Source organism: Coffea arabica, chromosome 11e (assembly GCF_036785885.1).
Source record: "Coffea arabica cultivar ET-39 chromosome 11e, Coffea Arabica ET-39 HiFi, whole genome shotgun sequence".
Classification (NCBI taxonomy): domain Eukaryota; kingdom Viridiplantae; phylum Streptophyta; class Magnoliopsida; order Gentianales; family Rubiaceae; genus Coffea; species Coffea arabica.
Genome location: NC_092331.1, coordinates 56,692,279 through 56,705,616, shown reverse-complemented (window position 1 = coordinate 56,705,616; position 13,338 = coordinate 56,692,279). Strand labels below are relative to the sequence as shown.

Sequence of the window (13,338 nt, the reverse complement as noted above, 5' to 3'; positions counted from 1 at the left end):
TATTACCAGTTTTTTATTTCTTTGAAAATGAGAATGTAATTTCGAAAAATTTTACTTTAGAAATTATTAGGTAGGAGATGGGCTTATCAACTAAACAAATGGCTCTATGAAATTTGAGAAATCATATAATTTACCAAAACCAGTGACTGTAGTGTTAGTTTTACCAAGAGTCAAAGTCAAAGACATCTATATTGCTCTCTATGACACCACTTCTTCCTTGGGGGAAGAAAAAATCAATTTTGCCCATGACGTGAAGGACAAAATCAAATACACCATGATTGCAAGATTATAATTTGGCATTGCGTTTCCCACAAGCTTTCCCCTTTTTGCCGTTCGGGCTGCGTCTTTCTCAGAACTTTTAGGCCTAATGACACTTAATTTGCACTTCGTTGCTCTCATTTTATTGCATATGGATGAAAGGTCCTAACTATTTATGACTAAAAACATTTACGTGTCTAACAACTAATTGTGACTCGCTTACGTGTCTAACTAATTGTGGCTGAAGAAGTTTTCGGTAACTCTAAGTTGCATCATTTTTGGGCAATATTTTTATTCGTCTACACTAGTAAGGTCATTGCTTATTAGTTTTCAAGCGATTTAAGCAATGTACCAAAAAAAAATTTTTTGATTGCACAAGGTAGTTAAGATGTGTAAATTGTAGGCTTTTTGGTTGGATTGGTGATTTTTTCACGAACAAGTTTTTCAAATACAAATACTACGATAACACATTTTCAAAAACATCTAATCTATACAAATTTTTTTTTAAAAAAAGTATCTTCTTCCACCCACCATACATCAACACCGCCCATCCCCTCCTCTACTTCCATCGCTGCCCCTCCCTTTTTTTTTCTTTTCTTTCCTCTCCCTCCTTCCTCCTTCTTCTCCATCTTTCTCCTCCTTTCTTCCCCTATCTTCCCTTTCCATGCAATCAGAAATCCGCTATTTGATTGCAGCCAGAAGATTGGCGACCAAACAAATTGCGACTTCTGGCCGTGACTGGAAGGAGGAGGCTGAAGGGGTGGGGTGAGAGAGGGGCCAAGAGGAAGAGAAAGAAAGGAGGAGGGGAAAAAGAGGGAGAGGGTGTGGTAGGTGGTGATGGCTGGTGGTAGTGGTGGCTGGTATTATTTTTAAATTTTGAAAATACTCCAAAAAAGTTTAAAAATTTAAAAATATCCCAAAAATACTTCCAAAACCATCTTAAAAAATGTCTATAATAAAAGTTTTTCAATTGCAATTGTTACAATAAAATTTTTAAAAAGTACATCAAAAAAACACCTAAATCACACGGAACCATAGTAATTAACTCAAAATGCTAGGGGAAAATTCCCCATACGCGTTACACCAACCTCGCCTATGTACCAAAGTTGTTACGGATTGTTTTTCCAAAGAAACAATTGTTACCATTAAACTGATATGTGTAAAGCACTCCACGTTGACGCGATGCTTTAACTTCATTACTTTTATCTAATTTGGCTTCAATTTCAAGAGCAGTTTGGACGACTTGATACGTCTCCAATTGAAATGGCAATTTGGGATAGGAGAGCGGTAGTTACCTGACACTTGAAATAGTTAACAGTTTCTGCTAGAAAGATAAATTCAGAACAGCACTAATGCTTCTAGGTTCTAGAATATCAAGATTTCATTCCAATAGGTGCGTGTATAAAAATTTTCAGTTTCGATCTTTAACATCAAAAACACCAGTTTAATGGGATTTTTTTTTTAAAAAATAACAATAAATGATCATTTACTTCCGATATTTGTGGCTTTGGCATTATGGGTTATCTTTCGTAGATACGATAAGATTGTGGAGTTATAGAGAGGGGTAAGTAAAACAAAATTAAGCTCATCTTTGGGGTGAAATGGAAACATTCATATATTTTGAGGCTTGAATGGCAAAATTCAATATTTGAAAGGTCATAGTCATTAATCCACTCAACTTTCCTGAAAATTCAAAAAAAAAAAAAAACACTAAACGAATAAAAAAGTACCGTGTGGTACTAAACTACTAATCTCTTTGTTTTATAAATTGGTCCAACAAAAAGTAATTTTTTTACAGAATTAAGAATCTATAGTGAAGGCTAAGAAAATGTAACTGCTATTTGATTGACAATGGTAAGGTGGTTCCCGGATCCCTTTTCTGCTCCTGTGGTAAGGTGTTCTGGCACGAGGTACAACTATTACACTTACACCACGCGTCTCACGGGCCGCTAGATTCCGCCAACGGAGGCGGCAAGTATAACCACTTTAATTATTTCAAACCAAACAAATCCTTTGTAAAAGAAGATGAAGACTGGTGGGAGAAGCAAAGAAAAGGATCCCCCGACAAAGCAAAATGGATAACAGTTGAATGGGAGTTTTTTTAGGACTATTTTACAGCATAATTATTGGAATTTAATCCATTTGTCACTTACATATGGAGTGACGTTTGCGGGTTTCGAAATCTAGATTACACATTCAATCGAAAGTTAAATGATTGTCTTGTCAAAAAAAAAAAACACAAAAGTTTTTGGTTCCTTTTTTTTTTTTTCGAGTTGAATGTATTCTTTTTTTTTTTTCCCTTTTCCGCACAAACAATCTTATAACGCTAGCTCTGTACTTAAATTGCACTGGCGAAGAGAGTATTCAAACCTCGACTTAAAGAAGGAAAAAGTTGGATTGAATGGTACGACGAGAGAAGTTTTAAATTTACTTGAGTGAAAAAAAAAATCGATTTGAAGATCTGGCAACTTGATTTACGTATTTGATGAAACTTACGATGAATAGAATGAAGCCTTGATATGCCATGTGTGTTGTCCCTTGGCAAGGGCACAGCAAAGATGGCCATCCTCACTTCTGACCTTCAATTTATGAATGATCATCTCAATGTTGAGGCTTTCAAGAAACCGTTAAAGCTGGGGCAAGATTTAGGAGCTTGAAGTAAAAGAAAGAAAAAGACAGAGACACATCCATGATCTTTGCTCAATATCTAGAGCGGTGCACCTCAAACATGAGGTAGCATACCACTCTTTGGGTTGAATCAACTTGACTGGCCATCCAGCAGGAGTAGGGCCATTCACAGTCTTACAAACAACATAGTACAGGGACCAGATTGAATGATGCGCTGTGGAACCAACCAGGAGAAGATATGAATCGGTAAGCTGGCATAGGCCCAACCTCTTTCCACGAATTCGAAACGTGCACGTTGCATGTAGCAAACACCTGCTTGTCTTTAACTTTCTTCTTTCTTCTTCTTCTTCTTCTCTATTTATTTATTTCTTTTGTCAAAAGTCATGTTCATACATACATACACACACCACTTTACCAAATAATCTTCATTTTCTCCCTAGCTAACTCCCTCTATCAAATTTTTGAATTGGTTCATTTGATTCTCTAGTGAGTGTGATTTGAAATTTTAATGAGATAAAAGCTGTTATTAAGCAGTGTAACATCTTAACAATAAATTGTAATAAAACACGATTAATTATTTGTAAGATATCGTAATAGTTATTACGCAATTGTTATGTATGAAATTCATATGAACAGTGATGAAATATCACTTAGTTATTGTAAAGTTAAACAGGTAGTCAATAGTATCTTACAATTTATTCAAATAGCATTATATCGTTCAAAAACAATTATATTGACAACCATTTTTATACTTTTACCCGATTGAAACAGATACGTCCGTTTAAAAATCCTTTTTTTTTTTTCTTACGCAGAGTTCTACAAACTGTTCCCCAGTTCATTTCTCTGAATCAATTATACAGTCTGCGAAGTCCATTATTTTTTTTTTTTCTGAAACGTTAGTAGACTTTCATAGATCTAGTAAAAGAGTTTACATGTCGAGCAACGGCTCGTTAAGCTGTACAACTTGTGTTCAAAAACACAGAGGAAGTGATGCTTCCTCATCCAATAAAATGCCTAAGGCATATAAGCTAGCATTAGCACTAGCAGAACTATCATCATTCTTATCTAAACAAAAAGAGCACATTCGAAACAATGGCTTTAAACAAAATATGTCCTCTAAGATCATTGTTAACCTGCCATCCAACGCTTTCCCAAGCAATATTTGTCTCAGCACGCGAAGTCCATTATAGCACCTGATCAAACCTGATCTTTGACCACATTATTGCAATCACTCCAATTACTAAGTGATAATATGTGTTCTAACCTCGGTGGTGCAAAGGTCCCCTTCCCACTCATGCACCTTTCTGTTCTGTTCTTCCGCAACAATCGCTGGGTGCTCTTCAACCATACGCAGATCACTCCTTAATTTAGGTAATTTCATGTCACGTAAGCAAGTTTGCTGAGGATCCTTCAGTAATTGAGAAATAGAAAGGTAGTATATGAATGGAAGGCAAGCAAGTAATGCACCGCATAAATCAACCGATCAAACCCTTGAACTTCAATTACACCTATCTTAGATAGAGTACACTTCAAATACAAGAAGTACGAAGTGAGCTGGATCATCTAAGCAGAAGCTAAGAAAAGAGAGTAGCTGGACGGACCAACTAGTTAGTTTGTCCTATTTTCCAAGATTAAACCAAAAAAGGGCAGCTTAGGCGGATGGCCTAGAGCCTATCAATTATGTCGAATTGGTTCCCACTATCACGAAAGATTTGAAATACGAGTAGTGTTAGCTGATTATTAGACGAACAGGTAAAAGAGATATTAATGACATCCCCTATGCATCAAATAAACAGACGAGTTTAGGACGGCTTAGCATTGTCTTTAGTAGGTAAGGTGGTACCTTTAGGGTTAAAAAAAAACCAGCTGTTACTTGGACTAAGTTTTGCTAGTAGAAGCATCATCCTCCTAGTGGAGGTTTTAGGGCTTTGGGCTGCCCTATTCACGAGTGTACAGAACTAGTTATTGATTTTGATAGTAAACTTAGAATTTATCTGTTTAGATTGCTATTTTTACTTTTAGGAGTTTTTATTGAAAAATATATTGTAACGATTTAATGTATGTGAGATCGATTGAAAAAATGTGTTCCTGAAAAACATAAAATTTTTTTTATGAATTGATGCATGAAAGTTTGATTAAATGGGATGAACCAATTCAGGATACAGATCGATTTGTGAAAGTTTATAATCCTAATTATTAGTTCATGCGCCATTGTGTCCCTATCTGATTTTGTATTCTTTTTATTATTTCAAATGGATCAAAGCCATACACTGACTTTATGCTAATAAGATTTAAGGGTCATCTCCTAGACACACACACCAACCAAAAAAAAAAAAAAAATAAAAATAAAAATCATATGGAGCAAACCAAGGGGTTCGGCAGCGAAGCTGAAAATTGGTTGGCCCACTCCACCCACTCCCCAGCCCATTGGACCACAAAAGCAATTAATAGTCTCAAAAGTTAGAAGGCGGCCCTTTAAACTGTCGTATTTGTTAGGTGACAAATATTGGAAATACAACAGCCTGTACAAGTCGTGAAATTTTCCATTGGGCCATATCGGACAGCTCAGTTTAATGCAGAATGTGGCCATTTTGTCGCCGAGGCATTTTGATTTTTCTGCAGATATTTGGTTTCTATCAACACATGGGGATGGCAATGGAGTGAATTTCAACCTACAAAATCCATACCATAATCAAGCAATTCAAGAACAAACAAAAAACTAAAATGTAAAAAATAAAAAAAAATTTAATCAGTCAGAAATATAGAAAAGAAAAAAAAAATTTGTTCGAGGTTGATTGTAGGTGTCAAATGGGAATTATTTCAATTGAACTGCTACATTATTGGTTGGATGTTTGTTTTGGCATACTGAACAAGATCATTATATGCAGGCAATTTTTTTTTTTTTCCAATTAATTGTACATGATTATATTTTAACGTAATAAGAATGGTTGAAAATAGGTTCTTTATCCCAATTACTATAAAACCAGATTGAGATATATACAGCATCATTTTGGTCCTCTGTGTGTAAAATTTTAGGTATTGTGGCGCACTTTTAAGACCCAACGTTGAGTACGAAAAAAAGGAAAAGAAAACTTCTTTTAATGAACATCCATTTGGTATTTAACAGGAATACTAGAAAAAAGCATGAATTTTGATCATTCTCCTCAACATAAGAAGTTACGTGATGTCATGAATTTTTAACATATTGACAAAGTAGACTAACTCTGTGATTTTCTGAGAATGCTAATGAATATATTATCACTAATTTCTTACGTAATTCACGGGAGAAAATATACTTCTCATTGCAAATTAAGCACGTTAGAAATCTAAATGATCATTCCTTTCAGCCATTATTTTGTTTTCCTTTTGCTGTGATCCGTTGAACTGCCGGATAGTAGCGTTGATGATGCATCGTCAAAAATTATAGGGTATGTATAGTTTTCCTCAGTAACAGGATCACCACAATTCAGGATTCAAAACGCACGCATTCGAAACAATACGGACGCCCATTTGATAACAATTTTACGTGCTTGAATACAAATAAATTTGATAGCAAAAAGACTAAATTCTAGAAGGGAGTAGTTGTTCTTATCAAACCAGGCCAAGTCATCATAGCTGACTACCAGATATTGTTACTTGTTCTTGCTGCATAATAACCTGAGCTTCTCTACTGCTTCTAGCAATTCTCCTTCACCTTCTTCTCTCAACTTTTTAATCAATTCTCTACCTTTTTCTCTCTGTAGTTCTCCCTCTTTCTTCTCAACGACCACCTTATTTATGACTTTAGTAACCTCGTCCCTCTATAGATCAAGTGTTTAAGCCCTACCTATAGTGAAAAAAAATCTAAAAGAGAAGCCAAACCACCATTTTGTGTTAGCTCCTTATACAGTCTTTTTAGACTCCTCCTCCCTCTCCCCTAAAATAGGATAGATTAGGTTATATAAATATTATGTTACAGGCATACATCCCAATCTAAAGAACCAACAAAGCCTTAGGATTCCCAACCATTCAATCATCCATGGAGGGAACAATGAGTGAATCTAGTGCTCCTAGATTTAGAGTTTTGATGTTCCCATGGCTAGCTCATGGCCACATCTCTCCCTACTTAGAGCTATCCAAGAGACTCTCCGAAAACAACTTCCACATATGCTTTTGTTCTACAGAGATCAACCTGAATTTCATCAAGAAAAGTAAAACCTTTGATGAGATTTCATCAATAGAACTAGTACAACTTGATTTGCCAGATCTGCCTGAACTCCCTCCCCAGCATCACACCACAAGAAACCTCCCACTCCATCTCAAATCAACCCTCGAGCGTGCATTTTATATGGGAAAAGCAAACTTCCAAAACATCCTGAGCACTTTGAAACCCGATTTGCTAATCTATGATGCTCCCCAGTCATGGATATCGGAGCTGGCAGCACTGAATCATATCCCTTCTGTTCTTTTCATAATAGTTGCTGCAGTAAACTTGTCTTTTTTTTATCATGCCGTTAACTGTGGAATCGATGGTACTAATGAGGCTTACCCTTTTCCAGCAATTTATTACAGGGATTATGAAACGAAGAAAATGATAGCTATGTCCCAGGAATCCAAAGAAAGTTTACCCGAAGATGCTGCTTTTTCTCCCAAGTGTTTTGAACTATCTTCTTTTGTTTTGGTGAAAAGCTGGAGGGAAATTGAGGGGAAATATATAGATCACTTTTCTTTCTCCTGTGGCAAGAAGGTGTTAGCTTTAAATCTTCTTAATGTTCAAGATGATGATACCAAGGAGGAGGAGAATAATTCCCATATCATGAAGTTTCTGAATGGTAAAGATGAATCATCAGTGATTTATCTTTCTTTTGGGAGCGAATACTACTTGTCGAAGGAAGAAAGGGAAGAGATAGCACATGGGTTGGAGCTGAGCAATGCTAACTTCATATGGGTACTTAGGTTTCCTGTGGGAGATTCTATTGCCCTAGAAGAAGCTTTACCCGAAGGGTTTCTGGAGAGGGTGAAAGAGAGAGGGATAGTGGTGGATGGATGGGCACCACAGGCTAAAATTCTTGAGCATCCAAGTACTGGTGGTTTCTTGAGTCATTGTGGATGGGGTTCTGTGACAGAAAGCATGTATTTTGGGGTTCCATTGTTAGCTTTGCCCATGTTCTATGACCAGTTTCTTCAAGCTAGACTTGCAGAAGATATTGGTGTCGGTATTGAGATTTTGAGAGGTGAAAACGGGCAGACAAATAGGGAAGAGGTTGCTAAAGCCATAAAAATGGTTGCTTTGGAGAATGAAGTGGGAGAATTATTGAGAGAAAAAGCTAGAGAGTTGAGTAACCAGATGAGAGGAGGAGGAGAAGGAGTGTTGCATGAAGCAATAAAGAAGCTAAAGGATTTATGCAGCAAGAACAAGTAGCAGAACTGCTGAATCTGAGATGGATAGATATGATAGAAAATGTTTGAGACAGATATTCAATGATTAACCTTCCATATGCTGATAGTATAAGCCAAGGATTATCATTACAGCATTTTTTTTCCCTAAAAACTCCGTACCGATTGCTGTGGAGCTAAACTGCAGTTGTAATATGTATTCATTTCGATTGATGCCATCGGCGTTACTGATACAGGTTGTTACAGTGTGAAATTCGCAGAATTGATCCTACAAACATTATGGCAGATCAATAATCAAACCATCCCTAAATAATTAAGAAAAAATTTCTTAAATCCTGTAGATATTTGCCCCATTATATTTTAATGACTTGTGCTTAATTGCTGAACTTTTGGGTAGGGCAGTTTCAGATCAACGATCTCACAATCCCTTTGTAATATGGGTGGTAATATAAACCCTGCACTCTCAAACTCCCCTATGAAAAAGCTCAGCCATAATGCACAAGGCATTAAAATATATATTGGGCCAAACATATGTTAATCTAAGATTTTTTTTTTCTTTTTAAACACATTTAGTAATTGCGTTTTTTCATTAAAACCCTGGATGGGGCTAGGATCGAACAAAACTTATTCTTGGGAGATAATTGTTTTGCCAATTGTCGGACTAATGTTGCTATTTTGACAGTTGTGGAGCCGCCTGGTTACTGCCTCGGCTCCTCATGCAATTACCTCTGTTTTAAAACTCGGACCAGACCGGCCGATCGAACCGGGAACCGGCCAAGTAGCCGGTTCGAGTCATATTAAAAAACTGAAAATTTAAAACCCTGTCAAAGCCGGTCAAAAACCGGGTTTGACCGGGAAAAAATCGGTTTTTCCGGTTCAACAGTAATTTTTTTTTTAAAATTCAAACTTTTTAATATTATGTTTTGACCCCCTAAATTGTTAAAACTTATTGATATACCTCAAATATTTGATACTTTATAAATATTGTCCTAAAATTTGATGGTATTTTTCAATTAAATTCATAATTTTAATTCTAAACTTGTTAATATTTATTAAATAATATAAATTGCTACTTGATTGTTTTAATTTCCTTGTATTTTCTTGTTAAATATATTTAAAACATCAAATATATATGAATATACCTTTATTAATATCAATATATTATTAGATATTATATATATAATATTTTAATTTTTAAATAATTTTTATTTATGACATCATCCGATTCGATCCCTATCGACCCCCGGTCGAACCCATTGACCCCTGACCCCTGATCTCGGCCGAATCGCTATCCGGTCCGGTTCTGAAAACATAGGCAATTACCAAAAGCCTCAGATGTGGTCAACCCAACCCAATCGTTCTCGTGGGCACGTGACTCACGCCCACCTCTGACACTGGATCTGACATGTGCCAGATACTACATGCCACAAGTCTATGATTCTTTGTGACCGACACATTATCCTCGATTTTCGAAATTCATACTACATTTAGGGCATAAATGCGCAACGGATCTTCTGTCCCACATCCTGTGCCACTTTCTGTCTCACTTTTTATTATATTGCTATTTCTCCTATATAAACATCATGTTTTAATTCTTTTTTATTTTCTTAAAATTCAATAACTATTAATTGAGTAATACACAAAATTTAACAAACTCAAAAAATCAAAATGCATAAAAAATGAAATCTTTTATGAATTTTCTGCTGTATTTTTAAATTTTTTATTATATATTACTTTTTTGAAGTTGTTGTATTTATGCTTTAATTAATTAATATTTATTGAATCTTAAGGAAACAAAAAAGAATTAAAACATGATATTTATATATGAGAAATAACAATATAATAAAAAGTGGGACACAGAGTGGCACAGGATGTGGGACAGAAGATCCGTTGCGGCATAAATGTCCCTCCACCTCATGCTCTTTCTTTCTTTTTTTTTCTTTTTTTTTTCCGACACATGGAGATCCATCCTGACTTGCGTCAACCCGCTCCAAAGATGCATCACTCCATAACTAATGAGAGTCGAAACGGTGATCTTTGAATAAGGATCCAATGAGGCACATCCCATGAGGTCTCGGATGATATTTGGTGCAAGTGAAAGGTACTTGCATCCTTTAACCATGAAATCTCTGGTTCGAAACTCATGTGAATGATAAAAATAATGTTGGGGGAGCTTTTTCTTACAAAGGACCCGATCCAACTCGAACAAGATTAATCGCAAACCATAAAACGAATGCGGACACCTATAACTAAAAAAAGGAGGTACATCCCCCTCATATTCAAAGCTAGAGCACATAAATGCGCCCCCCCCCCAAAAAAAAACAAAGGGAGAGGGGCAGGGACGGTTACCGTCCCTGTCAGTTAATGGCCAAGATTTGGCCAACAAAATTTGTAAGGTCCAGATTTTAATATGTATGGGACCCACAAAATATTGTACTAGTGTTACTCGTTGTTGTTCTAGTGTTACATTGTGTACAAATGATGTTACACCGTGTGCAAAATGCACACAAGCTTCCGGAATAGTTGCCAGCCCCGGGTCCCAAAACAACAGTCAAAGGTGACTTCTACTCATCGGTTTATGTGCTTTCCTTCAACACCTGAACTTCTAGTTTGACTTGGACATCGGAGTCGTCTCGAACGATTTAGCCCGACTATGTGCCTTCTTTCGTTGTGCTGTTTTTGCAAGTCTCTGGCTAGGCTCGACAAGCTCGGTCCATCTATTCGTGCCCACAGAACTAGGGCTGCAAACGAGCCGAGTCGAGTCGAGTCGAGCTTTGAGCTAATCGAGCCGAGCCTCGACTAAATTTTACCAAGCTCGAGCTCGACGAGCCGGCAATTTTCAAGCTCGAGCTCGACTCGAATCAAGTCGAGCCGAGCTCGAGTCGAGCTTGAAAAAAATAAAAAATAATTATTTTATTTTTTAAAAAATAAATAAAATAATATTTTTTTCTTAATAAATAATAAAATATTAAGGATATATACGTAATTTTACTATGAAAATAAAAAATAAAAAATATATATACGTAATTTTACTATGAAAATAAAAAATAAAAAATATATATACGTAATTTTACTATGAAAATAAAAAATAAAAAATATATATATAATATACGTAATTTTATTATTAAATAAAACTAAAAAATATATATATATATATATACTCAAGCTCGCGAGCCGGTTCGCGAGCTAACGAGCTTAATATTCTGAGCTCGAGTTTGACTCGAGCCGGCTCGAACTCGATTAATATCGAGCTCGACTCGAGCTTGACTCGAGCAGCTCGCGAGCGGCTCGATTCGTTTGCAGCCCTACACATAACCATATAACAACCTTCATCGCCATCTTCCAATAAAATTTAAAATGCTTTATTTTGACTACTGTGGCAAGATTTAAAGACCGTCTATGTAAACTAAAAGCTTTAATCCATCAAGTTACAAGTATCAAAAACAATAGAGAATTCGCAAGCTATATATTACTCTCAAGTCAGTCAAACTTCTTTTGGGCTGAATCTCGAGTTATTACTAGAGAATTCGTAGTCCTTCCTGTTGTTCACCCTTCTACGTTTACTAAAACTATGTGTTGGGGGGGAGAAATATTGGAAAAAGTTCCACCTCCCATCGTCCCAAAATAACGCAGTATGTTTACATTCGTGGGTTTGAGCCACTGGAATTTGACTCAGAAAATCAAATTTGGAAATCTGGATTGCAAAGAAAGTTCCAACGACAAAAGTAGGAAGTTGGCCCATTATTTGCATTGTTAAAAATTGAGATTGAAGAACCTCCTATTTCTAGTGCAAATAGTTTATTGGGTCATTTCTTATGTCGCATCACAGGTCGTAGGTTTCGCTTCTGGGTGAAAAATGCTCGTTTAAAAGCGAGCTGTCGCATGATATCTTGTTTTCTTCCACAAATATTTCCTTTTCATACACATCCGTAGGTTGTGAATTGTTTGGGTTCATTTTCCGTCAAAGAAGAAAAATTCATGGACCTTATGCTTTGGCAAATTTGTCACGATCAAATTTTTTCATAAAAAGAAAGTGATGTATCGATCGATTAAACACGAGTGTGCATAATTTTCCTTTATGTTGCATGGCACGTTTCAATTTTTTTTTTTTTGGGCCACCATACATATCAATGATTAGTAAATGTGATTGTACATAGATGAGGTGTTTCAAATCTCCACAATTCAGGATTTAACATTTTCATACTAAACAATTTAAGAAGAACCTGTACGTCTTTTATGGGGAAAATGACCAAAATAGTACTTCACATTCTTAAAAAAAAAAAAAAAAAAAAAAAATCCTTTTTTGGGTCTTTCATATATTAAAAAATTTAAAATAGTCTTACATGTAACAAGTACGCCAATTTAGTCCCATAACCTATTTTTGACTATAGATCTAAAGGAGGTGTTTGTTTATACGGGTATCGTAATGGGACAGAATGAATATCAAAATTAAACGTATTCGTACTTTGTTTATATGTTTGATAATCCTCAACATGAATTCCCTGCTATTGCTGTTGATGAATGATTCCTGGTTCCCCTTTCCGGTGTTCTGGCACGAGGTACAACTATTACACTTACACCACGCGTCTCACGGGCCGCTAGATTCCGCCAACGGAGGCGGCAAGTATAACCACTTTAATTATTTCAAACCAAACAAATCCTTTGTAAAAGAAGATGAAGACTGGTGGGAGAAGCAAAGAAAAGGATCCCCCGACAAAGCAAAATGGATAACAGTTGAATGGGAGTTTTTTTAGGACTATTTTACAGCATAATTATTGGAATTTAATCCATTTGTCACTTACATATGGAGTGACGTTTGCGGGTTTCGAAATCTAGATTACACATTCAATCGAAAGTTAAATGATTGTCTTGTCAAAAAAAAAAAACACAAAAGTTTTTGGTTCCTTTTTTTTTTTTCGAGTTGAATGTATTCTTTTTTTTTTTTCCTTTTCCGCACAAACAATCTTATAACGCTAGCTCTGTACTTAAATTGCACTGGCGAAGAGAGTATTCAAACCTCGACTTAAAGAAGGAAAAAGTTGGATTGAATGGTACGACGAGAGAAGTTTTAAATTT

The 13,338-nt window shown here is 35.9% G+C and overlaps 1 protein-coding gene across 1 annotated transcript; it reads left to right on the top strand.

Annotated features, from left to right (window-relative positions):
• The first annotated feature begins 6,469 nt into the window (after positions 1-6,469).
• On the top strand, positions 6,470-8,515 carry LOC113719313 (beta-D-glucosyl crocetin beta-1,6-glucosyltransferase-like). The gene has a single exon (XM_027244522.2). The coding sequence runs from the start codon at positions 6,905-6,907 to the stop codon at positions 8,285-8,287; it is 1,383 nt and encodes a 460-aa protein (XP_027100323.1). The 5' UTR covers positions 6,470-6,904; the 3' UTR covers positions 8,288-8,515.
• The last annotated feature ends 4,823 nt before the right edge of the window (positions 8,516-13,338 follow it).